Consider the following 24,319-nt stretch of genomic DNA (forward strand, 5'->3'; position numbering starts at 1 on the left):
AAGAAACTTCAGTGAAATGTACACAGGATTTGGAAGAACATAAAATTCAATTAACTCAAGAACTCAAAATACAAATAACTCAAGAACTCCGAAAACAATCAATAGATGCTGGAGACAATTGGGAAATGGAAATACATGATCTAAAACAAGAAAATAATGTCTTAAAAGCCCAAATTGCCAGCTGAAAAATGAAGCAAAGAAGGTGAAAGATGATCTACAAAGAAAAGCAGACCAGAAGAAGGTTGATCAAAAAAGCCAGGGATGAAATTCAGTCTTTAAAAATTAGAATTCAACAACTAGAAGCAAAGGATTTCACAAGGCAGCAAGAATATATAAAACAAAATTTAAAAAATGAAAAATTTGAGGAAAATATGAAACATTTCATTGACACAACCACAGATCTGGAAAACAGATCTCAAAGAGACAATTTAAGAATTATTGGTCTGCCAGAACATCATGACAAAAGAAAAAGTATGGATATCATCCTACAGGAAATTATACAAGAGAACTATCCTGACATTCTCAAACAAGGGGGAAAAGTGGAAATTGAAAGAATCCACAGATCACCTCCTACATTTAATCCACAACTGATAACTTCCAGAAATATTATAGCCAAATTCAAAAACTACCAGACCAAGTAAAAAATATTACAAGCTACTAAGAAGAAGTCATTCAGATACCAGGGAACCACAGTTAGGATAACATAGGATCTGGCTGCATCTACATTGAAGGACCGGAAGGCATTTAATATAATTCCAGAAAGCAAGAGAGAGCTAGGTCTACAACCAAGAATTAACTATCCAGCAAAACTGATTATATTCTTGCAGGGAAAAGTATGGTCACTGAACAAAATTGAAGACTTCCAAGCATTCATAAAGAGTTTATCTTTAGAGATTAAGTTATATATAAACTTAACAAAAATGTACTAGCTATTCTCTTCAGTTTTAAAAAAATATTTCAATGTAATTAGTTTTCTTCACAATTTATGTATTTTTATATATTTAAAAACATTTTTCCAAGAAGTCTAAAAGCTTAACAGACTACTAATAGGATCTATAACACACAAAAAGGTTAAGTATTCCTGGCCTACATAATTATTGATTGATATAAAAATCTAGGCTTAAAGCTTTCATACTCTCTGTTTTATTTCCATTAAAGTTTTGAGACCAAGTTCATTATAAGTATAGTTCCCCCCCAAGCATATCCAAAATAGAAAAATCCAAATTAACAAAGACATATAAATTAAGAGGTAAAATGCTGCTTTGCTAAATAAATGTTAACTTTAACAAGAATTCACCATAGCAATTTCCCTGAATTTTAAAATGTTAAACTTAATTTTCCACTATAAAAATTAAGTTTAGGGGGCAGCTGGGTAGCTCAGTGGATTGAGAGCCAGGCCTAGAGGCAGAAGGTCCTGGGTTCAAGTCCGGCCTAAGACACTTCCCAGCTGTGTGACCCTGGGCAAGTCACTTTGCCTACCCTTACCACTCTTCCACCTATAAGTCAATACACAGAAGTTAAGGGCTTAAAAAAAAATTAAGTTTATACACAATTTTTGGACTTATATCTATTGTGTAAAGTAAGGTATACCTGTACTATTTCATTCATTTTCATCCTCCCCCAAATTCTTTAACCTAAGATGCTCTAAAGTTAGTTTTTTTCTTCCTTCTCTATTTTTAATCTTCCCCATAAAAAACAAAACAATGAAGATTTATACCTTGTGTTGTTCAATAGCATCTATCCATTGTTGTCTGTGATCTGGATCTTGAGCTCGTAGATACCAGACACTATCATTTACACTAATATCAAATCGGCATTCATCAAAATCATGAGGCTGTGGAGGAAAATTAGATAGTGAAAATCAAAATTCATTATGTTTCATACACTAAGATGAGAACATCATTTTGAAAAATTTTCATACCAACATAAATAACTTGTGCTAGGAGGCAAAGTGGTCTAGATTAAAGCACTAAGTTAAGATGAAAAATACAAAAGTTCAACTCTAATTTCTGCCAACTAACTTTTCTGCAATCTGCATGGCCCCCTCCAGGGTTAATATTTATCATCAAGTATAATATTTTGAGATAGTTCTTTTCTGATAGCTCGTCCAATCATATTTAGTTTTACTCTGCTCACTAGTACAACGCCAACTTGATTTTGTTTTTTAAAAAGTATTCTGAATTTGTTAAAGTAGCTAAGAATAATCACATGGTTTTAAAATAACTCTTTAATAGAAATAAAAAGGAACTTCCTGACAAGAAGACTACTTGAATGTGAGACAGGCTGCCTAGAAATCACAATATACTTATTCTAGAAAACACTAAAGTGCTCCCTAGGCCCAAATAATGAATAAGCAATAATAAATCCAATGAAAACCTACAGTGATTTCTTCCATCCCATAATTGCACCCACCCCAAAAAATCAAGAAGAAGCCCAAGGGCAATAGCAAAGTCTCATCTTTGCCATTAACAGCCAGAGACAAATTGAAGTTTTTATGTTGAAAGGCTCAGAAATGCCCAGAGGCAGCAAGAGCAGAGGGTTCCCTTAAGAAAGTGGGAGGAAAATGATCAGAAAGCTCCAGGGGCTCAAAAAGCCTCTAATGAATACTCTGTCCTAAGAGGGGAACGCCAGAAAAAGGCACTGAAGATTCAGTCTCCTGAATATCAAAGACTAAGGGTGGGAAGGTAAAAGACAGAGGGTCATTATCAAAAAACAGGAGACTCAGAGCAAGACCAAGTAGATGTGACCTCCCACCCCATCCAAAAGCATAGAAGGGAGTAGAGTGTCCTTGACACAAAGTCCAATCAGGAACTAAAGCTGTATGAGCTGATCAAAGGAAATAAGACCAGTATCAAAAATTACTTTGGGTCTAGCTATTACTCCAAAAGTAGAAGCTATAACTCCGTAACAATTCAAACAGACACTAATTGAGAAAAAAAAAATGGATTTTTCCACAAAGATTACATGATTATTTAGATGAAATAAAAACATAAGAGAATAAGTAACGTAGAAGAGAAAGTGATAATATACATCAAAATAATATACCATCACAATCATATACCACTACTTGTTCAGTCATTTCCAAACTGAGGGACATTCCCTCCATTTCCAATTCTTTGTGCCCACTAAGAAAAAAAATTTCTATAAATATCTTTGAACAACTAGACCCTTTTGCCTATTCATACATATCCTTTGATGATCGACCCTTTTTTATTCTAGTCTTACCTCTTAATTATTTCCTATTTATTCTATATATTTTTGTGCTTTGTATGATTTCTGCATGTTGTCTTTCCCATTATACTGCAAACAGCCTTAAGGCAGGATCTGTCTATTTAAAAATTTTTATTTCTTTAGAATATTTTCCCATGTTTACATGATTCATTCTCTTTTCCTCTCTTCTTCCCTCCCTGCTCCCAGAGCTGACAGGAATTCCACTGGGTTGTACAAATGTTATCACTTGATACCTATTTTCCATATTATTCATTTATGCTACATAGCAATTTTTTAAAAGTAGTTCTCAAACATATGTCCATATATACATGAGGTAAGTGATGTCATATGTTCTGATTTTGCATTTCTACTCTCATAGTTCTTTCTCTCAATATGAATAACATTTTTTTATATAAGTCCTTCAGGAATGTCCTGACTTGCTGCATTTTTACTAGTAGCAAGGTCTATTTACACTGGATTTTTCCACAATGTTTTACTTTCTGTGTGCAGTTTTCTTCTGGTTCTGCTCATTTCACTCTGCATCAGTTCACTGAGGTTCTCCCAGTTCATATTGAAAGCATCCAGATCATCAATCCATATAGCACAATAGTATTCCATCACTATTATACACCACAATTTGTTCAGCCATTGCCCCACTGATGGAAAGCCCCTCGTTTCCCAATTTTTACCACCACAAAGAACACAGCTATGAATATTTTTGTAAAAGTATTTTTCCTTATTATCTCTTTCGAGTATAAACCCAGTAGTGGTATTGCTGGATCAAAAGATTTGCATTTTTTTAAAGTCCTTTGCACATAATTCCAAATTGCCTTCCAGGATGGCTGGGTTAATTCACAACTTCACCAGCAATGCATTAGTGTCCCAATTTTGCCACAGCTCCTCCAAAATTTATTATTTTCCTTTGCAACAAGATCTGTCTTTTGCTTCTTTTTAAAAAATATTCCACTATACCCAGAGGCTTTTAAAAAACTGTCAGCCCTTTGATCCAACCATACTACTGCTGGGTTTATACCCCCTTCAAAGAGATCATAGGGAAAAAGACTTGTACAAAAATATTTATAGCCACTCTCTTTGTGGTGGGAAAAAATTGGGAAATGAGGGGATGTCCTTCAAATGGGGAATGGCTCAACAAATTGTGGTATCTGCTGGTGATGGAATACTATTGTGCTCAAAGGAATAATGAACTGGAGGAATTCCACATGAACTGGAATGACCTCCAGGAATTGATGCAGAACAAAAGGAGCAGAACCAGGAGAAGATTATACAGAGAGACTGATACACTGTGGCACAATCTAATGTAATGGACTTTTGTACTAGCAGCAATGCAATGATCCAGGACAAATCTGAGGGACTTATGAGAAAGAACACTATCCACAGTCAGAGGAAGAACTGTGGGAGTAGAAACACAAAAGAAAAACAACTGCTTGAATACATGGATTGATGTATCACACTAGTGAAATTATCAATAATATGGAAATAGGTCTTGATCAATGATATATGTAAAAACCTGTTGAATTGTGTGTTGTCTATGGGGGGAAGAGGGAGAGAAGAAGGGGAAAATACTCTAAATTAATTAATTAAATAAAAGATTTCTGTTAAAAAGATTAGAGATAGATAGATAGATAGATAGATAGATAGATAGATAGATAGATAGATAGATAGACAGACTGATTCCAGTTCCAGGTTAAGATGGCCACAAAGTAGAAACAAGGGTCGTCTTTTCTTCACTACCAACCGATATAAAGCACCTCAAAAAGACAAAAATCAAAGTTGGAGCAGCAAAGGGGCTCTACCATACGGCACAGCCTTAAAGGTAGGCAGGGGTTGGGTGTTTCCACACTATAAGGGTTAAAATTACTCCTACCAAAGCACAATTTGATCAGCCCCCTCCACTTCACCTACAGTGCCAGATTCTCAGAGCAAGTGAAGGGCAATCACTAGGTTCTTGGGGGCGGGGAGGAGTGGGGGGAGCACTGGCTAAGGACACCACAGACTTACCCCTGAGAGTAGCAAGACTTGGGACCCCATGAGGCTGAGAAATACGGAGCTTGGAAACAGAGACAGGGCAGAGAGGGACTACCCACTGCAGCCTAAGTGGAGACTGAAAAATAGCCTCAGGGCAAAAACCTCTCTGTAGCTCAGTAGAAAAAGAGCCTACCCTCCTCACTCAAACTTCTGGCTGGGAAGGAAAGAAAAAACTAACATAACAATGGCCACCAACAGCCATGAACTACAATCTACAACTACCAAAAGAAATAAGAAAAAAACTATAACCCTGGATAATTTCTATGTAGGAAAAAAAAAATAAAAGACAACAGAGGACGACAAACAAGCAAACACATCCAAGCTTTGAAAAAAAAAAATGAAATTGGCAACAAGCTCTACAGGAAGTCAAATTAGAGTTCGAAAACAAAGTAAGAAAGGCAAAAGAACCTTGGCAAGAAAAGTGGGAAATAGTTCAAAAAGAAAATAAAGAGTTTAAAAGACAGAATCTCCCACTTGGAAAAAGAAGCCCAGAAATCAAATGAAATTATAAGCAAATTGGAGACCAGAATTGATCTGCTGGAAGCCATGAAAAGCAGGATAGACCAAACTGAAAAGGAAAATCAAAAGATCATAGCTAAAAACCAGTCTTTAAAGACTAGAATTAGGCAATTTTAAGCTAATGATCTCACAAGACAACAAGAATTAATAAAATAAAGTCAAAAGACAGAAGGAAACATGAAATATCTCATTGAAAAGATGACTAACTTGGAAAACAGGTCCAGAAGAAACAATTTGAGAATCATAAGCCTACCTGAAACACTAGAAATAAATAGAACCCTTGACATCATACTACCAGAAATTATCCAAGAAAAATGCCCTGATATTCTTCAATAAGAGAGCAAAATAAGACATTGAAAGAGTCCATAGATCACCCTCTACATTAAATCCTCAAAAGACAATCCCCAGGAATATAATTGCCAAATTCAAGAGCTTCCAAGGTAAGGATTTGAAGAAGGAGAAAGAGATAATTTAGATATCAAAGAGCACCAAATCAGGTTTACACAGGATTTGGCAGCCTCCTCACTAAAGGACCGCAAGGCTTGGAATATAATATTCAGTAAGACAAGAGAATTGGATCTAAAACCAAGGATCACCTACCCATCAAAACTGACTTCCAGGGGAAAGTATGGGCATTTAATAAAATAGAAGAGTTCCAAGTAGTTGTAAAGAAAAGTCCAGAACTAAATGGAAAACTTGATGTCCAAATACAAAATTCAAGAGAAACATTAAAAGCTAAACAAGATAGAAAGGGGGAAAAATTTTTTTAAAGATTTTGAGTAAGGTCAAATTCTTTATACTCCTATACATAAAAATGATATTTGTAACTCTCAAGAATTGTATTCACTATCACAGTAGTTAGAATTATTATTCATAGGTACAGGTTCGAGTACTAAGTGGTTTAAGATGATATGTAAAAAAAAAGAAAAGGGGAAAAACAGAAGATGGCACCAAGAGAAACTTGAAGGAATAAGAAAAATATGATAAATTATGCCACATAAAGAAGCTCATGGGAGGGGGAAGGGAAGAATACTATCATAAGAAGGAGAGGAAGAGATTACTAATTAGTAATACTTAAACCTTACTCTCAGTGGAATCAATTCTGAGAGGGAAGAGCATCCAGATACATTGGGGTATCAAATGCTATCTTAATTTATAGGTAAGGAATTTGAAAGGGAAAAACCAAGGGGGGGAGGGGGGGGAGGCAGGGAGTACCAAAAGGAAGGGAAAGAGAGGGAGGAGGGACTTTAATAGACTCTAAAGAAAAATAAGAGGAGAATAAAGAATCAGAGGGGAGGAAGTGAGAAGGGAAGTAAAATAAGAGTGGGGATTACGGGGTCTGATTAAAAGCAAAACACTGGTGTAGGAGGAAATAGTGAAAGAAGAAAGGAGAGGAAATCAAAATGATGGGGAATGCACAGGTGGTAATCATAACCCTGAATGTAAATGGGATAAACTCACCCATAAAACAGAAGCAAATAGCAGAATGGATTAGAAATCAAAATCCTACCACATATTTTCTATAAGAAACACAAAAGAGGCAGGTAGACACACATAGGGTAAAGGTAAAAGGCTGGAGCAAAATCTATTGGTCATCAATTGAAAAAAAGAAGGCAGGAGTCCCAATCATAATATCTGACAAAGCCAAACTAAAAATAGTATAAAAATAGTAAAAAAAAAAACAAACAAACAAAAAAAAATCCTGATAAAAGGCATAAGTACAAACAATGAAGAAATATCAATATTCAACATGTATGCACAAAATGGTATAGCATCCAAATTTCTAAAAGAGAAATTGGAGGAGCTTAAGGAGGAAATAGATAATAAAACTATAGTAGTAGGAGACCTAAACCTTCCTCTGTCAGATCTAGATAAATCAAACCAAAAAATAAGAGATAAGAGATGTGAAAGAAATCTCAGAAAAATTAGAATAATAGATATAGAGACAAAAAGGAATATACCTTTTCAGCAGCACATGGTACATTCACAAAGACTGACTATGTACTAGGGCATAAAAACTTGGCAAACAAATGCAAAAAAGCAGAAATAATAAATGCAACCTTTTCAGATCATAATGCAATAAAAATAATAATTAGTAAGGGTACATGGAAAGTTAAATAAAAAATTAATTGGAAATTAAATAATATGATTCTCTGAAATTGGGTTGAGCCAGGGGCTGGAACAAAATATAAAGTGAGTTAAGTTAAATATCTTTATCTTCTTTCACATTTCCCTTACTTTCATTCTCCTTTTCTAAATAATCTACCATTAAAAGTCATTCTCTGGGGCAGCTGGGTAGCTCAGTGGATTGAGAGTCAGGCCTAGAGACGGGAGGTCCTAGGTTCAAATTTGGACTCAGACGCTTCCCAGCTGTGTGACCCTGGGCAAGTCACTTGACCCCCATTGCCCACCCTTACCACTCTTCCACCTATGAGCCAATACACAGAAGTTAAAGGTTTAAAAAAAAAAGCCATTCTGACTTGAGTAGTTTCGGCAACCACATTTCTCATAAATTTGCTAATTAGTCCCCAGCTGGAGGATGTGGTGATGAATAAAGCAAGAGCTCCAGCCATGAAGCCTCGGGGGGCTCTCTAGTGGCTAGTCCCTCCAGAAAGCCTGGAAAAGGAGTCAGTAACCCTCATGGTAGTGCTAAGGGAAGGTCTAAGAGCTGCCTCAATGTGGAAGGCCAAGTGGAGAAATAGGGTCATGACAGGGCCTTTTATCAGGATTCCCTACATGACCAATCCAGGCTAAGGCAGTCTTTGTGTTTGGTCCTGGTAACCTAAGCCCTGAAAAGTTCTGGTACCAGCAGGTTGGTTAATCCAAAAACTATTTGACCCCTCCAGGAGGCAAATTGGAAGTCACAGAGAAATAGAGTCTGTGATAGATATTTTATCTGGATCCCATTATAAAATCATCGGCAAGTAAAACTATGTGTATGAATTTTTCTGCATTACGTGTCAGGACGAAGACAGAATGGGTTATCTGAGGTAAAAATCTGAGACTCCTCTTTTGACTCCTTTTCAGAGCTACATCTTTTCTTAATAACATTATAAGTCCCATTGAAAAGCTTTAAGTTCTTAGCAAACCAGCAGTTACTGGGTTAACAATTTCTCTCCAAGAAAATTAAGATCCCTGAACTCTAAAAATATTCCTAAGACAGCCAAGGCCAGAGCTAGACAAAACTTTATCCAACCAGGTGCTGTCCTCCCAATAAAAAGTACAAGACTCAATTTATTTATAACTATAAAATATAGTTACTATTCCTGGAATTAGCTTGCTGATATCCAGGTGGCTAGAATTCGGCCTTAGACCCCATTCTAACTTTACTTTGAAGCCTCAAAGCGTTTTCCTTCGTATAATTTGTAACCTCTACAAGCTGCAAAGTTTTCTTTGTGTGCTTTGTGTGAAAATAGTATATAATAAACTCTAGACTCCATGGCATATTGGAGCAGTTATGAACTAACCATTACTCTAACTGTTCTCAATTTCTGTACTATTTCAATCCGACACCATTAAACGCCACTCAGTATCTCTGGTATTATAGAGCTGGACCTCTATAGCCTCACCAATGTCAGAGTCTCAAGTTTATGAAGCAAATCTTTCACCAGCCTCCAACTTGTACTCCAACTGGAACTCAAACTCAAACGAACACTCCCTCACAGTAAGTTACAACTTCTTTTAAAGACGCTTCTTTGCATCACTTCCTGTTCCTTCCTCCACTTTATGTGGACCAATCACAGTCTTAGAATTTTCTTAGGACTGCCCAGGGGGCAGTCAGTTGTTTCTGATTTGTCAACCACTTTTAGCATATGTGTATGTTATAGACCACCCCCACTCAAATGTAAAGTGGGGTGCATATGCTTCAGGTGTCTAAATCTAAAAGTGGACAGGGGAGAGTTAATCTCATCTTCACACATTATCACCTCTATTATTTAACAATGTACTAGAAAACACTAGCAGTAGCAATCAGAGAAGACAAAGAAATTGAAGGTATTAAAATAGGCAATGAGGAGACTAAACTATCACTCTTTGCAGATGATATGATGGTCTAAAAGAATCCCAGAGAATCAACTATAAAGGTAGTGGAAATAATCAACCACTTTAGCAAAGTTGAAGAATACAAAAATAAACCCACATAAATCATCAGCATTTCTATATATTTCCAACACATGTCAGCAGCAAGAGTTAGAAAGAGAAATTCCATTTAAAATCACTCTAGATTAGTGATGGGCAAATTTTTTAAAGAGGGGGCCAAAGGAAAGGAAATGCTCATCTGTCAGTCTGTTTCTAAGGAAACTCTTTCGAAGTTTCGTTGTATTGTATCCTACTCATTGTATTCGTCAGAATAATGCTTCAAGGGCCGTAGTTTGCCCATCACTGCCCTAGATAATATAAAACATTTAGGAATCCATTTGCCAAGACAAACAAAGGAACTATATAAACACAACTACAAAACACTTCCTATTGTAAGAGGGAGATTATGGATATTTTATAGGTATATATTTAAAGTGTGGCCGCCAGGAATCAACAATTCAGATTGATTCCGTAATTAAAATAGTCAGGATCGGGTTTAAGGTAGTTTATTTACAATTAGGAAGGTAAAGGGTAAGGAAATAAAGAGAGGGAGAGGCTAGTCCAGGCCTGCAGAGGCCGACGGAGAGAGGTTAAAAGGCTAAATAAATTACAAGCCACAAGGCCTAGCAGTCAGATAGGCCGGAGCCTACTTAAGGTAGAGTCTTGGAAAATCGCCAAGGTAGGCCAAGGAAGTCAGCCTAACTTACCCACGTGACCATTCAGAGTAGAAGCTGCCTGCAGTCTCATCCAAGATCCTTTAGCACCCAGTTCAAAGCGGGCACTCCCTTAGCAGGAAGTAACCAACCTACTTGAAGAGATAGTGTCTCTCGTCACTTCCTGGGTTCACCTCTAATTCAAGTGGTCAAATGTCAGCCTCTGCACTGATTTGGACTGCCCAAAGGGCAGTCTCTAGTTCTTGATTTGTTACTTATTGTCACGTGTGGGTAACTCATCTCCCCTCCCCATTAAGGGAGGTAGGGATGACCTCATCTCTATGCCTAGGGTAAGTAGAGTTTGACTATGAATGGGCTAGAGCTAATTCCATTAACACACCACACAATTAAAACTAGATCTAAACAATTAGAAAAATTAATTGCTCATTAGTAGGATGAGCTAACATAATAAAAAATGACAATCCTATCCAAATTAACTTACTTATTCAGTGCCATACCTATCAAACTACCAAGAAACTTTTTTATTGTATTAGAAAAAATTATAAGAAAGTTGATTTGGAAGAACAAAAGATCAAGAGTATCAAGGAAAATAATGAAAAAAAAAAAGTGAAGGGGGCTTATATAGTATACAGAATTTGGGGTTATAGTTTTTTTCTAGCTTTGGCTGAGTTCCAAAAAGCTGTTAGAGGTTTTAGAATCTTGAGGAGAGGCAGTTGACTGGATCTTCCGTGAAGGGAGGAAGTCAATGAGCGAGCTCTTAGATTATCTAGCTTCAATATTGAAATTTAGCCTAGCATTAACATATTTACTAGAGAAATTATTATTTTAGATAGATCCTTTATATCTTCCTTTCCTAATACCACCCTGCCTTCCCTCCCTTACCTTAGTGGCTGTGGAGTTTATACGGAGAGAAATTAGAGAGGAGTTAAATCTGTGAAGAGTTATCTAATTGACAGCATTATTTATAATTTAATCAAATCATCATTTATTCCCTTTAGATAGATTTTGTAAAACTGAGTAAAGCAGGTTCTTACTCAGATTCCATCTTTATTTCCCTTCCCCCACCTGAGGTTCCTGAGATAACTGATAGGGGTTTCCTTTAATCCACCTTCCTAACAACATCCTTCAAATAAATAAATCCTTTGTGTTTCAATAGTCCTATTTAGTGTAATTTGTCTGTTAGTTAACAAGAGGGAAGAAGAGGGAAAGAGAAACATACTCTGGGTTTAGAGGGAAGCTGGGGCATCCATCTTGAAGGAAGGTGTTACTTCAAAATAGGTCCCTTCCTGTGAAATTAACTAAAGCCTGTTTGTTAATTTCAGTCTAGTCTATTTCCTTCAACTTGTGTTTGAGTCTAAGTCCCAGTCTGTAAGCCTGCTGTGTTAGCCTGTTTAGTTTAACTTCTTTCTCCCAAGAAGATCTCTGTTTCCCTTCTGTGTTATACTCCTGACTTCAGTCCTATCATACCCTGAATCTCCTTTAATCCCAGCCTACCTGTAACCTAATTTATCCATTTACCAAGTCTCCAACATCCTCCTTTCAATTCCCTTATCCCAAACACCTTTCCCCAAATTACCCCCATTACACTTAGCAGTACCAGATCTTAAACTGTAGTATAAAGCAGTGGTCATCAAAACAATATGGTACTGGATAAGAGACAGAAGGGAGGGTCAGTGGAATAGACTTGGGGTAAGTGATCTCAGCAAGACAGTGTATGATAAACCCAAAGATCCCAGCTTTGGGGACAAAAACCCACTATTTGACAAAAACTGCTGGGAATATTGGAAAACAGCATGGGAAAGATTAGGTTTAGATCATCATTTCACACCCTACACCAAGATAAATTCAGAATGGGAGAATGACTTAAATATAAAGATGGTAACTATAAATAAATTAGGTGAACATAGATTTACCTGTCAGATGTATGGAAAAGGAAAGATTTTAAGACCAAGCAAGAGATAGAGAATATTTCAAAGTATAAAATAAATCATTTTGATTACATTAAATGTAAAAGGTCTTGTACAAGCAAAACCAATGCAACAAAAATTAGAAGGGAAGCAACAAATTGGGAAAAAATCTTTATAACAAAAATCTCTGTAAAAGGTCTAATTTCTCAAATTTATAAGGAACTAAATCAATTGGTATAAAAAATCAAGACATTCCCCAATTGATAAATGGGCAAGGGATATGAATAGGCAATTTTCAGATAAAGAAATCAAAATTATCAATAAGCACATGAAAAAGTGCTCTAAATCTCTTATAATCAAGAGAAATGCAAATCAAAATAACTTTTGAGATTCCATCTCACACCTAGCAGATTCACTAATGTTGGGATGGGATGTGGAAAATCTGAGACATTAATGCATTGCTGGTAGAATTGTGAATTGATCTAACCATTCTGGAAGACAATTTAGAACTATGCCCAAAGGGCTTTAAAAGACTGCCTGCCCTTTGATCCAGCAATAATAAGGAAAAAGATCTGTTCAAAAATATTTTTAGCCACACTCTTTGTGATGGCAAAAAAACTGAAAATGAGGGGATACCCTTTGATTGGGGAATGGCTGAACACATTGTAATATCTTTTGGTGATGGAATACTATTGTGCTAAAAGGTATAATGAACTGGAGGAATTCCACATGAACTGGAATGACCTCCAAGAAGTGATGCAGAATGGAAAGGAGCAGTACCAGGAGAACATTATATACAGAGATAGCACAATCAAATATAATGGACTCCTCTACTAGCAGCAATGCAATGATCCAAGACAATTCTGAGGAACTTATGAGAAAGAATTCTATCCACATCCAGAGAAAGAACTGTGGGAGTAGAAACACAGAAGAAAAACAACTGCTTGATCACATGGTTCGATGGGGATATGATTGGGGATGTAGATTCTAAACAATCACCCCAGTACAAATATTAGCAATATGGAAATAGGTCTTGATCAATGACACATGTAAAACCCACTGGAACTTCTTGTTGGCTACAGGAGGTGGGTGGGAGGAGGGGACGGAAAGAACATGAATTATTTAACCATGGGAAAATACTCTAACTTAATTAAGCTTAATTAAAAAAATTTCCAATGTTGAGCACAGTTCCTGGCACTTAGTAGGCACTTATTAAATGGTGAGCAATTGATTATTCTGTTTGTCTAGTGCAATCAAAATTTCCAGGCAATAGACTTAAGGCAGTTTATGTCTCTGCCTTCTAAGAGTTTGGCTCAGGAATTAGCCTTTTCTCTCATGACTCACTCTCAGAACAGTTCTTGAAGTGTTATAGAGACTATCCCTGCCTCCCCTTATACATGAGTCCCTGAATATGTATAGCCCACCAATGACCTTTTACTCTTCTCAATTACCTATTTTTCTTGTTTACTCAAACTTCCTGGATAAATGCCTTCTCATTCCCCCAGGTACCAGTTGCCCCCCAAGAATTCCAATTCCAAGTGGATGAAATGCTGGGCATGAAGTCCATAAGACCTGAGTTCAAATCCAGCCTCAAGACACTTACTAGCTGTATAAACTTAGGCAAGTCACTCAACCCCCATTTTCCTCAGTTTTCTCATCTGTAAAAATGAGCTGGAGAAGGAAATGACAAACCACTCTAGTATCTAAGCCTAAAAATAAAAACAACATTGGGTCAAAGAGTCAGACACAACTGAAAGAACTGCATAACAATGACAAAAAACCTTATTTTACCTATAGATAAGAGTATCACCAGTTGATCCATATGGCCCTGGTAACCTTTTCCCCCATTTGCTGCAAAAGCTATCTTCCTGGAATGTCTTCCTTCTCCCCTGAGTTCCAATCATCCCTAAGAATTCTAATTCTCTCCACCTCCAAAGGTAATATCAGTAGACTATATGATGAGGCCAGCATACCTCTTCATTATGATCTCTGTGGCACTTCTACCTTTGCCAGTTTTCTTGTGTAGTTTTGGACAGAAGTCTCTTACTGGTCATTCTGTGTGTCACTGTTTCTAATGCTGTCCTTGCCTAATGCAATCATTTCTGAATTTTTAGCATCTGGGCAGTTGGAGAATGAAGTAATCTCTTCACTTCTGGTTTTCTTTCTAAAAATGTCCAAGCACATCTATGCTATTGAATACCCATCTTTCATTGATTTCAAGATTTGCTGGGAAGGTCACCCTGGGCTGCATCCTGAGATGTACTGTTCTTTAGAAACAGTATTCTACTCCTCTCCCAATGTTCTCCTACAAGTACAGAATAGTTTTCTTATTCAAATTTCCTTTTCTTTGTATTCAAAGGTCTTTTCTTTTATTACTTTCAGAACTTGTCTAAGAATTGAATTGCTGGAAGATGAGAATATTGTACATGGTATCAGCAAAATTATGTAATGATCCAGTAAAGATTTAGCTACTCCATGAATACAGCCAAGATGATTCTGAAGGACTTATAACAAAGAATGCTATTTACCTCCAGAGAAAGAACTGGAATCAGAATGCAAATCAAAGCATACTATTTTTCACTTTACTTTATTTGGGTTTTTATTTATATGATTATTCTCTTATAAAAATGAACAATATATAAATATGTTTTACATGATAATACATGTATAACTTAGATCAAATTGCTTACAACTTTCCATGATATGGGGAGGGAGACAATTTGGATCATTTAACTTCAGAAAACTTATGTGGAAAATTGTTATTACGTGTAATTGGTAAAATTCAATATCTTTACCAAAAGATTAAAAAAATTGAATTGTTACATTTTATCACCATGTGACTTAAGAGTTTGTGGCCTTGAGTTTTTTTTCTGGAGATCTATAATTTCTTTCAATTGATATTTCATTTTCTGGGTTCAAAAGTTCTGTGAAGATCTCATCTGGCCAGTTCCTGCATTGTTTTCCTTTTTTTTTTTTTTTTTTTTTAAAAAAACCATATCATATTCTTCAGGGAAATCTTAAGTTTTCTCTATATAGTATGGCTTTGAAATCAGTACATTAGGTTTGAATTTGCAATACCAATCTATTGTTTTCTCTTTTGTTTCCCTTGTAAAGCTTGTCATTGCAGATTCCAGTTTTTCTATTCTATTCATTATTTTTGCCCTGCAGACCATGAAGTTTGTTCTCATAATTCTTATTTCTCTTTTGACCCATTCAAGAATAGCAAGTTATGGTTGTATACTCTCCTCATAGTCCACAAGATCCTCTGTCTCAAGGATTGCTTCTCTCTTTTTGGCAGTAATTTTTCAGATTCTTCGATGCCTTTACTTGCTCTTGTGGCCATACTTCCTTCTCTTGTTACTATCAACCCTGTTGATTTATTGCCTTATGTTCAAGGTTTTTTGAGCTTTCTGCTTTCTTTCTTCCCTCATCTAACCTACTATTTTCTACTCTTATTCACTTAATGATTATCTCTACTCCATTTGTGGTTTCCTTTAGGTGTATATCCCAAAGAGGTCCCCTTCCCCCAAACTGAGCAATTCATGTTTCTCTAACCTAGGATCTCTGCCGCAAATGATTTTTTAGTGGATAGCTGGTTTCTGAGTGCTTACTTTTCTTCAGAATTAGTTGAGTGCTTACAGTGATCCCGACACTGGTAGTTAAGGACTTTTGCAACTAAGGAGAGTTTGCTGAAGTAGTAGCTATCATGACTAGCATTACTTTTGCTTCTAAAGGACTCCCATGGTAACAAAAAGTTTGTACATATACATTCTTTCCCTCAATCTCTGACTTTTTTGTGGTATCAGTAAGTTGCCATGATATGAACAATTTAATAACTTTTTTGGACAATTACAAACTGCTTTCTAAAATGGCTAGACCAATTCATAGCTTCACTAACAGTACATTAAGATGTGCCACACCAATCAAGCTACCAAAAAATTATTTTATAGAAATAAAAAAATTCACCTGTAAGAATAAAAGGTCAAGACAAACAAGGGAATCAACAAAAAAAAAATGTGAAGGAAGATGACCTAGCAGTAACAGATCTCAAACTGTATTACAAAGCAACAATAAGCAAAACAATTTGGTACTTCATAATAGAGAAGTGGATCAGTTTAATACATTAGGTATACAATAGTCAATAGCATATGACCAATAAAAACCTATTTTTCAATAAACCCAAAGATCCAAACTTTATGGTCAAGAATCCTACTTAAGAATTGCTGAGGAAACTAGAAAGCAGTTTGGCAGAAATTAGGTATAGACAAACATCTCACACCATATAAATCAAGAGGTCAAAATGGATACATGGTTTAGACATAAAGGATATCATAAACAAATTAGGGGAGTATGAAAAATTTAATTGTCACCTATGAATAAAGGATGAATTTGAGACCAGATGAGATAGAAAAGATCATGAGATACAAAAACCAATGCAGGCAAGGTAGAAAGCAAGCAGGAAATGGGGGGGGAGGGGGGAGAATTTACAGCAAGTTTCTCTGATAAAGGCCTCATTTCTCAAATGTATAGAAAACTGAGTCAAATTTATAAAAATGTCATTCCCCAAATAGGAAATGGTCAAAAAATAGAACTAAGCAGTTTTCATACAAAGATATCTATTGTCATATGAAAAAAGTGCTCTAAGCAGTGTTGATTAGAGAAATGCAAATTAAAACTCTAAGGTACCACCCCACAGAAAATGAAAATTACAAACGTTGTAAGAAAATGGAGACATTCACAAACTGCTAGTGGAGTTGGGTATGACTTGATCCAACCATTTTAGAGAACAATTATAACTATACCCAAAGGGCTATAAATCTGTGTATATACCCTTTGATCTAGCAATAGCACTACTAGGTCTGTATCCAGAAATGATCAAAGACAAAGAACCTAGTTGCACAAAGATATTTATAGCAGCTCTTTTTATGGTGGAAAAGAACTGGAAATGAAGGGGATGCCCATCAGTTGGGGAATGGCTAAACAAATTGTGGTATATGACTGTGATGGAATACTATTTTTCTAAAAGAAATGGTGAGAAGGATGGTTTCTGAAAAACCTATACGAATTGATGCAAAGTGAAGTGAGCAGAGCCAAGAGAGCACTGTACTCTGTAACAACAATATTGTATGGTGCTCAACTGTGAATGACTTAGCTATTTTGATCAATACAATGATCAAAGACAATTCTGATGGCCTTATGATGAAAACTGCTATTCATCTCCAGAAAAGGGGCTGATAGAATCTCTACACATATGGAAGCATACTTTTAAATCTTCTCTCTTTTTTTTTTGGCAATATGGCTGATATGGAAATATGTTTTGCACAACTTCAAATGTATAATCTTCTATATAAAATTGTTTGCTTTCTCAAGAAAGGAAAGTAAGGAGGGAGAGAATTTTTTTAACAAAAACAAAGCAAGAGGAAAATGTTTCCCTGCCTTTTCAAATTGAAATATAGCTAACAATAATCTGTAGTTCCTCTTTCTATAAGCAAATAAATAAAAATGATAAGTTCATATGTAAGTTGAGGATTAATTAAATAGCTAACAAACACCACTTCATTTACACTCTGAATGGAAGTATGTGTGCTAGCATTAGTCAAGTTAAACGATGAATTAGAAGTGGATATTTAGGAGTCAGAGGAAGGAAACAATAGAGGCTTTGAAGAAACTGAAATGGTTTTCCCCCCAATGAAGTCCAGATGGCAAATTCCTAATTAGAGAGCAGGAGAGTAAGATAAAACATACTGGCTATGGAAAAAACTTCACATTTCCACACAAATCTGGGATCTCTGCTCAGATTCAGAGTGCGTGTTTTTTTTTTTTTAACATCATAGTTTGAGCCTATATCCAATTCATTTTCTACCAAGAGACAGAAATCATAAACCAAATAGCATAGCATTTAACTTGGACAGAAAAGGCAAGGAAATAGAGAGTGGGGTAAAGGAAGCGGCATTTCTTTTAGTACCTCCATAAAAGAGGCATATACTTTCCCCTAAAGCCTTTAATGCAGGTTGGGGAGGGGTGGAAGAAAGAACAGACTTGAGAGTTAAAATCAAAAGTTGAAAGGGAAAGAGAACCAAGATGGAGTAGAAAAAAAAAAAAAAAAGAGTTCCTTCCCAACACTATTCTGAGCAAATCTAGAAATCCTGATGGGGGAAATCCAAGACAAAGTCAATGTGAGTAATTTTATCAACCCAGAAAAGCACAAGAAGATAAGAAAGAGGGTCTCTAGACACTGAGGAGAAGAGTCTGTGCACTGGAGCAAGAGGAGGCCACAGACCCCTGCCAGAAGAACCTTGACTGGGACAAGTACAAAAAGTCAAGTCTACTTGCTTAGACCTTAGACTAGAGGAGGCATCAATGATACTATACCCCGGATGAGACTATTTGGGGAACACTGAATGCTGGCAGATTCTCAGACTGAGTTGTTTCTGAAATCATGAAATAATAAAATACTCAATAATACTCTCTCAAGAAAGCAACAAAAAGAACAGCCTAAGTCTTCCCTCTAGAAATGTACAGAGCTTGACCCTAACATCAAGTTTAAAAGTCAGAAAGCAGGTTAGAAGAAAGAAAGATGATGCCACCATAAAAAGGCATTATGGAAATATGAATGCTTAAGACACAAACACAAACAAATAAATACTCCCAAACACCTTCTAGCAAAACCTCCAAGAAAAACACAAAGTAGATACAAATTAAATTAAAATTCTTGAAAGATAATGAAAGAGTTAATTTTTTTTAATTTTTTAATGAAATGGGAGACTAGAGAGAGAGAAAAAGAAGAAATTAAGAGCTATGAAAGAAAAGTTGAAAAAAGAATTAATGGTGTTGCACAATATAAAAAAAAAAAAGCAAAATAGAAAGCCTGAAGAAAATAGGAGAAAATGTAAGATATCTCTTATAGTGAAATAAATGACCTGGAAAACAGATTAAGGAAAGAAAATTTAAGCATCTTTGGAATACCTGAAAGAGCTGAGACATCATATCTCAAAAAAATCATAAAAGATAACTTCCTAAATCTCTCAAAATCAGAGTGCAAAGCAGAAACAGCAAAAAATAAATAAATAAATCGCTAGTCACCCAATGGAAGAAATCTCTAAATGAAAACTTATATAGACAAAATCCAGAGCAAGGTCCATGAAAAGATAATGCAAGCAGCCAGAAAGAGAGAATTCAAGTATCAAGGAGCCACAATGAGGATCATAGATAATTGGGCAGTCATCACTATAAAGGAGAGACTGGTAAATGATACTCCAGGAGATAAAAGATATAAACTTATAGCCAAAAATAATTATCTAACAAAAGTGAATTTAATACTACAGGAGAAAAAAAATGAACCTTTAATAAAAAATTTTTAAAAAGAGGTCTTCCAAACATTCCTGATGAAAAGACAAGAGCTGTGTAGAAGCCCTGAAGTTCAAACACAGAAGTTAAGAGAAACATAAAAAGTAAATATAAATGAATAATGAAAAAGTAATAAAGGATAAAGTGCTTACTTAAATGGATTTCTTCCCCAATGAAGAAGAATGGAAAGAGAGGCAAAGAGGGAAGAGGGTGAAACAGAAAGAAGAATTAAGAAAAATTATCTCACAATAACAAAGCATACAGTGGCTGAACTCAATATCTGAAGAAATCAGAGGAGGAATAAACACACATAGATGGGTATAGAACAGGGAAAAAAGGGAGAAGACTGAAGGAGGATAGTTTAGTACTGGGAGAGTATTTTAAGGGGAGGTTAATCCTAAATAAAACAAACTCTTAAGGATATGCAAAAATTAAGATTACATCTCTTTTTGAGATGGTATTGAATATGAATTGAGGGTGCCTAAAAGTCATGGTATAGAAATGTGTTGGGGAACTATTAGGATACTATAAGAAATGAGGAAAGAGATGCTCTTCAAAGAAACTTCGAAGAAATTTTGCATAGTAAAGTGAACACAACCAGAAAAATAATTTAAACAGTAACAACAATATGGTAGAGACAAACAACTTCAAGAAAATTAGGAACTCTAATCAATGCAATCAGCAACCACAATTCCAGAGGACTAATGATAAAAAATGCTACCCACTCCCCTGATAGAGGTAAAAGACTCAAAAGTGCAGAATGAAGACAGGATTGTTTTGGACATGGTCATTGTGGAAATTTATTTTGACTACATACATAGTTATAACAGGATTTTTTAAAAATCCCATTCTCAATTTGAGGGAGGGGATTTGAGATGGGTAGGAGAGAAAATAGCCTAAGATGATAAGATTAAAAGAAAGAGGAAAAGGACTTCAGAGATCATTTTGTCTAATTCCTTCATTTTAGATTAGTAAAATGAGGCAATAAGTAGCAGTAAAGATTTGAACACAAGTCTTTTGGTTATAATTCAGTATTCTTTCCATTATGACACCAAGTGATCATGTTGTGGTCTAGCAGAGTACACATAGTAGACCTACTGACTGACTGACTAAAGGTGGAATATGTCTCATTGCCTTTCCTCAGAGAACCCAGGTGGGCTTCAGTGCTGCCTGTTTGACTCTTTCCCTTGCACCTCCAGTAACACGATTCCACGAGACTCCAGGCTGCTACTACTTCACCACAGCAGCAATAATACATTGCTTTTTGTTTTTAATTTTATTTTCTAGAAAAATTTTTTCCATGGTTACATGATTCATGTTCTTATTCTCCCCTCCACCACCACCCCAACTGCCCCCCATCGTAGCCAACACGCATTTCCACTGGTTTCTTCATGTGTCATCAATTAAGACCTATTTCCACATTATTGATAATTGTACTAAGGTGGTCATTTAGAGTGTACATCCCAAATCATGTCCACATCAATCCATGTGTTCAAGCAGTTGTTTTTCTTCTGTGTTTCCATTCCTATAGTTCTTCCTCTGAATGTGGATAGCGTTCTTTTCCATAAATCCCTCAGAACTGTCCTGTATCCCTGCATTACTGCTAGTACAGAAGTACATTACATTCAATTGTACCACAGTGTATCCTTCTCTGTGTACAGTGTTTTCCTGGTTCTGCTCCTTTCACTCTGCATCAATTCCTGGAGGTCATTCCAGATCACATGGAATTCCTACATTTTTGTACAAATCTTTTTCCTTATTATCTCTTTGGGGTACAAACCCAGCAATGAATGGTATGGCTGGATCAAAGGGCAGGCAATCTTTTAGCACTCTTTGGGCATAGTTCCAAATTGCCATCCAGAATGGCTGATCAGTTCACAATTCCACCAGCAATGCATTAATGTCCCAATTTTGCCACATCCCCTCCCAACATTCATTACTCTCCCCTGCTGTCATTTTAGCCAATCTGCTAGGTGTGAGGTGATACCTAAGAGTTTTATTGATTTGCATTTCTCTAATTACTAGAAATTTAGAATACTTTCTCATGTGCTTATTAATAGTTTTGATTTCTTTATCTGAAAATTACCTATTCAGGTCCCTTGACCATTTATCAATTGGGAATGGATGGATTTTTTTTGATTAATTGATTTAGCTCCTTATATTTGAGTAATTAGACCTCTGTCAAAGTTTTTTGTTACAAAGATTTTTTCCCAGTTTGTTGGTTCTTTTCTGATTTTGGTTGCATTGTTTTTGTTTGTACAAAAACTTTTTAATTTAATGTAATCAAAATTATTTATTTTACATTTTGTAATTTTTTCTAACTCTTGCTTGGTTTTAAAATCTTTCCTTTCGGCTTCCGGGTTAAGATGGCGGCAGAGTAAGAAGCAGCTCTTAACCTCTCCTGACCGAAACATACAAAACTCCTCAAGGGGACATAAAAACAAGTCCAGACGAACGGAGGAACCCCACAACAGGGCACAGCGTCGAAGGTACGTGGAATCGAGACATTTCCAAGCTAAAAAGGGCTCTCACTCACTCAATCGCGAGCTGAGCAACCGCCCCACCCCCACCCCCTCCACACTCACCTATAGCTCCGAACCCAGCTAAAAAGAAATAGAGCAAGTTTGGGGCACCCATCGAGTCATCAGCAGCTCCGGGACCTGTTCCTGACAGCAGCAAGACTTAGGACCCCATTAAGTCAAAAAAAGCACGCGAAATCTGAGCGCGCTCGCTGGAGCAGGACGCTGGGCGCGCAGAGTGCCGGCTGAGTAGAGGCGTGGGTGGAGGCAGAACTAAGCCTAAGTGGGGAACCAGTGCAGACGGGTATATGACTGTAGAAGCAGCGCCCTGAGACTTGTAAAGAAACCTCCAGCAGAGGAACAAGCAAGAGGGCCCACCAGGGGGCTTGACCTTGGGAAAAACCAGAATTCAGACCTCAGGAGCCAATAGATTGGGAACAGACACTGAGCCCGAGGATAAAGCTGAGAAGCTGCTGGGCTAATGATGGCTACTCAGCATCAGCATCAGGAGGTTCAGAAGAGAAAGAATAATAACAAAAAGAAGAAGTCTTTAACACTCGACAGCTTTTACACAGAGAAAATCCAGACAACCGAGCAAACAGAGGAGGAGAACAAACAAGCATCCGGACCCTCCTCAAATAAGGAAAACTCCTCACAAGCTATGGAAGAGTTCAAAACTGAGATTCTGAGGAAAATGGAAGAGATCTGCCAAGAAAATAACAGTTTAAAAGGTAGAATCTTGCAATTGGAAAGTGAGGCTCAGATATCAAATGAACTGATAAGCAAATTGAACACCAGAAATGACAAGATTGAAAAGGAATACCAAAAGATTATAGCCGAAAACCAAAAGATTATAGCCGATAACCAGTCCCTAAAGGCTAGAGTCGAGCAATTAGAAACCAATGATCTCTCAAGACAACAAGAACAAATAAAACAAAGTCAAAAGACTGAAAAAATAGAAGGAAATATGAAATATCTCAATGAGAGAGTGACAGACCAAGAAAACCGGTCTAGAAGAGACAATTTGAGAATAATTGGTCTTCCAGAAAACCCAGAAATTAATAGAAACCTGGACTCCGTACTAAAAGAAATTATTCAGCAAAATTGCCCTGAAGTCCTACAACAAGAGGGCAATATAGACATCGAAAGGATCCATAGAACACCCACCATATTCGACCCAGAGAAGAAATCGGTTAGAAATATTATTGCCAAATTCAAAAGCTTTCAAGCAAAAGAAAAAATCTTACAAGAAGCCAGAAAGAGACAATTCAAATATCAAGGAGCACCAATCAGGATCACACAGGATCTGGCAGCCTCCACACTAAAAGACCGTAAGGCTTGGAATACAATATTCAGAAAGGCAAGAGAGCTGGGCCTGCAACCACGGATCAACTACCCATCAAAATTGACTATATATTTCCAGGGGAAAGTATGGGCATTCAACAAAATTGAAGAATTCCAGGTATTTGCACAGAAAAGACCAGGGCTGAATGGAAAGTTTGATATCGAACCACAAAAATCGAGAGAAACCTGAAAAGGTAAATAAGTTACAGAGGGAAAAGAAAGAAAACTTGTAATTTTTAAATTTGCCTTTTTAAGGGCCTCAGTGAGATCTAATTATCTGTATTCCTATGTAGAGAAATGTTATGTTTAATTCTCTGTAGTGAACTCTATTCACTATTATAATATTCACTATTATAGTAATCAGAAGAATAATTCACAGGGTGAGGGTGGAACACTAAATAATCTAAGATGGCATAGGGGATGGGAAAGAGGGGGTAAATAGCAGGGGATACCAAGAGAAACTTGAGCGAATAAGAAAATAGAATATTTTATTACACACAAAGAGGGCATGGAAGGGAGAGGGGACAAATACTATTATAAGAAGGAGAGGAAGAGAGCATTAAGAGGTAATAATCAAACCTTACTCTTAGTGTAATCAACCCGGAGAGGGAAGAGTAGTTAAACTATCCATTGGGAAATAAAACTCTTATCTAACCCTTCAGAGAAAGTTAGAAGG

At 36.4% G+C, this 24,319-nt stretch overlaps 1 protein-coding gene across 1 annotated transcript in view; it reads right to left on the minus strand.

Moving 5' to 3' along the window:
- CERT1 (ceramide transporter 1) overlaps window positions 1–24,319 on the minus strand; it is a 174,291-nt gene that overhangs the window by 127,530 nt on the left and 22,442 nt on the right. Inside the window, exon 3 of the mRNA XM_044680828.1 lies at window positions 1,718–1,834. Coding sequence (XP_044536763.1) covers window positions 1,718–1,834 — 117 coding nt within the window. The remainder of the gene's footprint in view (window positions 1–1,717; window positions 1,835–24,319) is intronic.

Source organism: Gracilinanus agilis, chromosome 1 (genome assembly GCF_016433145.1).
Source record: "Gracilinanus agilis isolate LMUSP501 chromosome 1, AgileGrace, whole genome shotgun sequence".
Lineage (NCBI taxonomy): Eukaryota > Metazoa > Chordata > Mammalia > Didelphimorphia > Didelphidae > Gracilinanus > Gracilinanus agilis.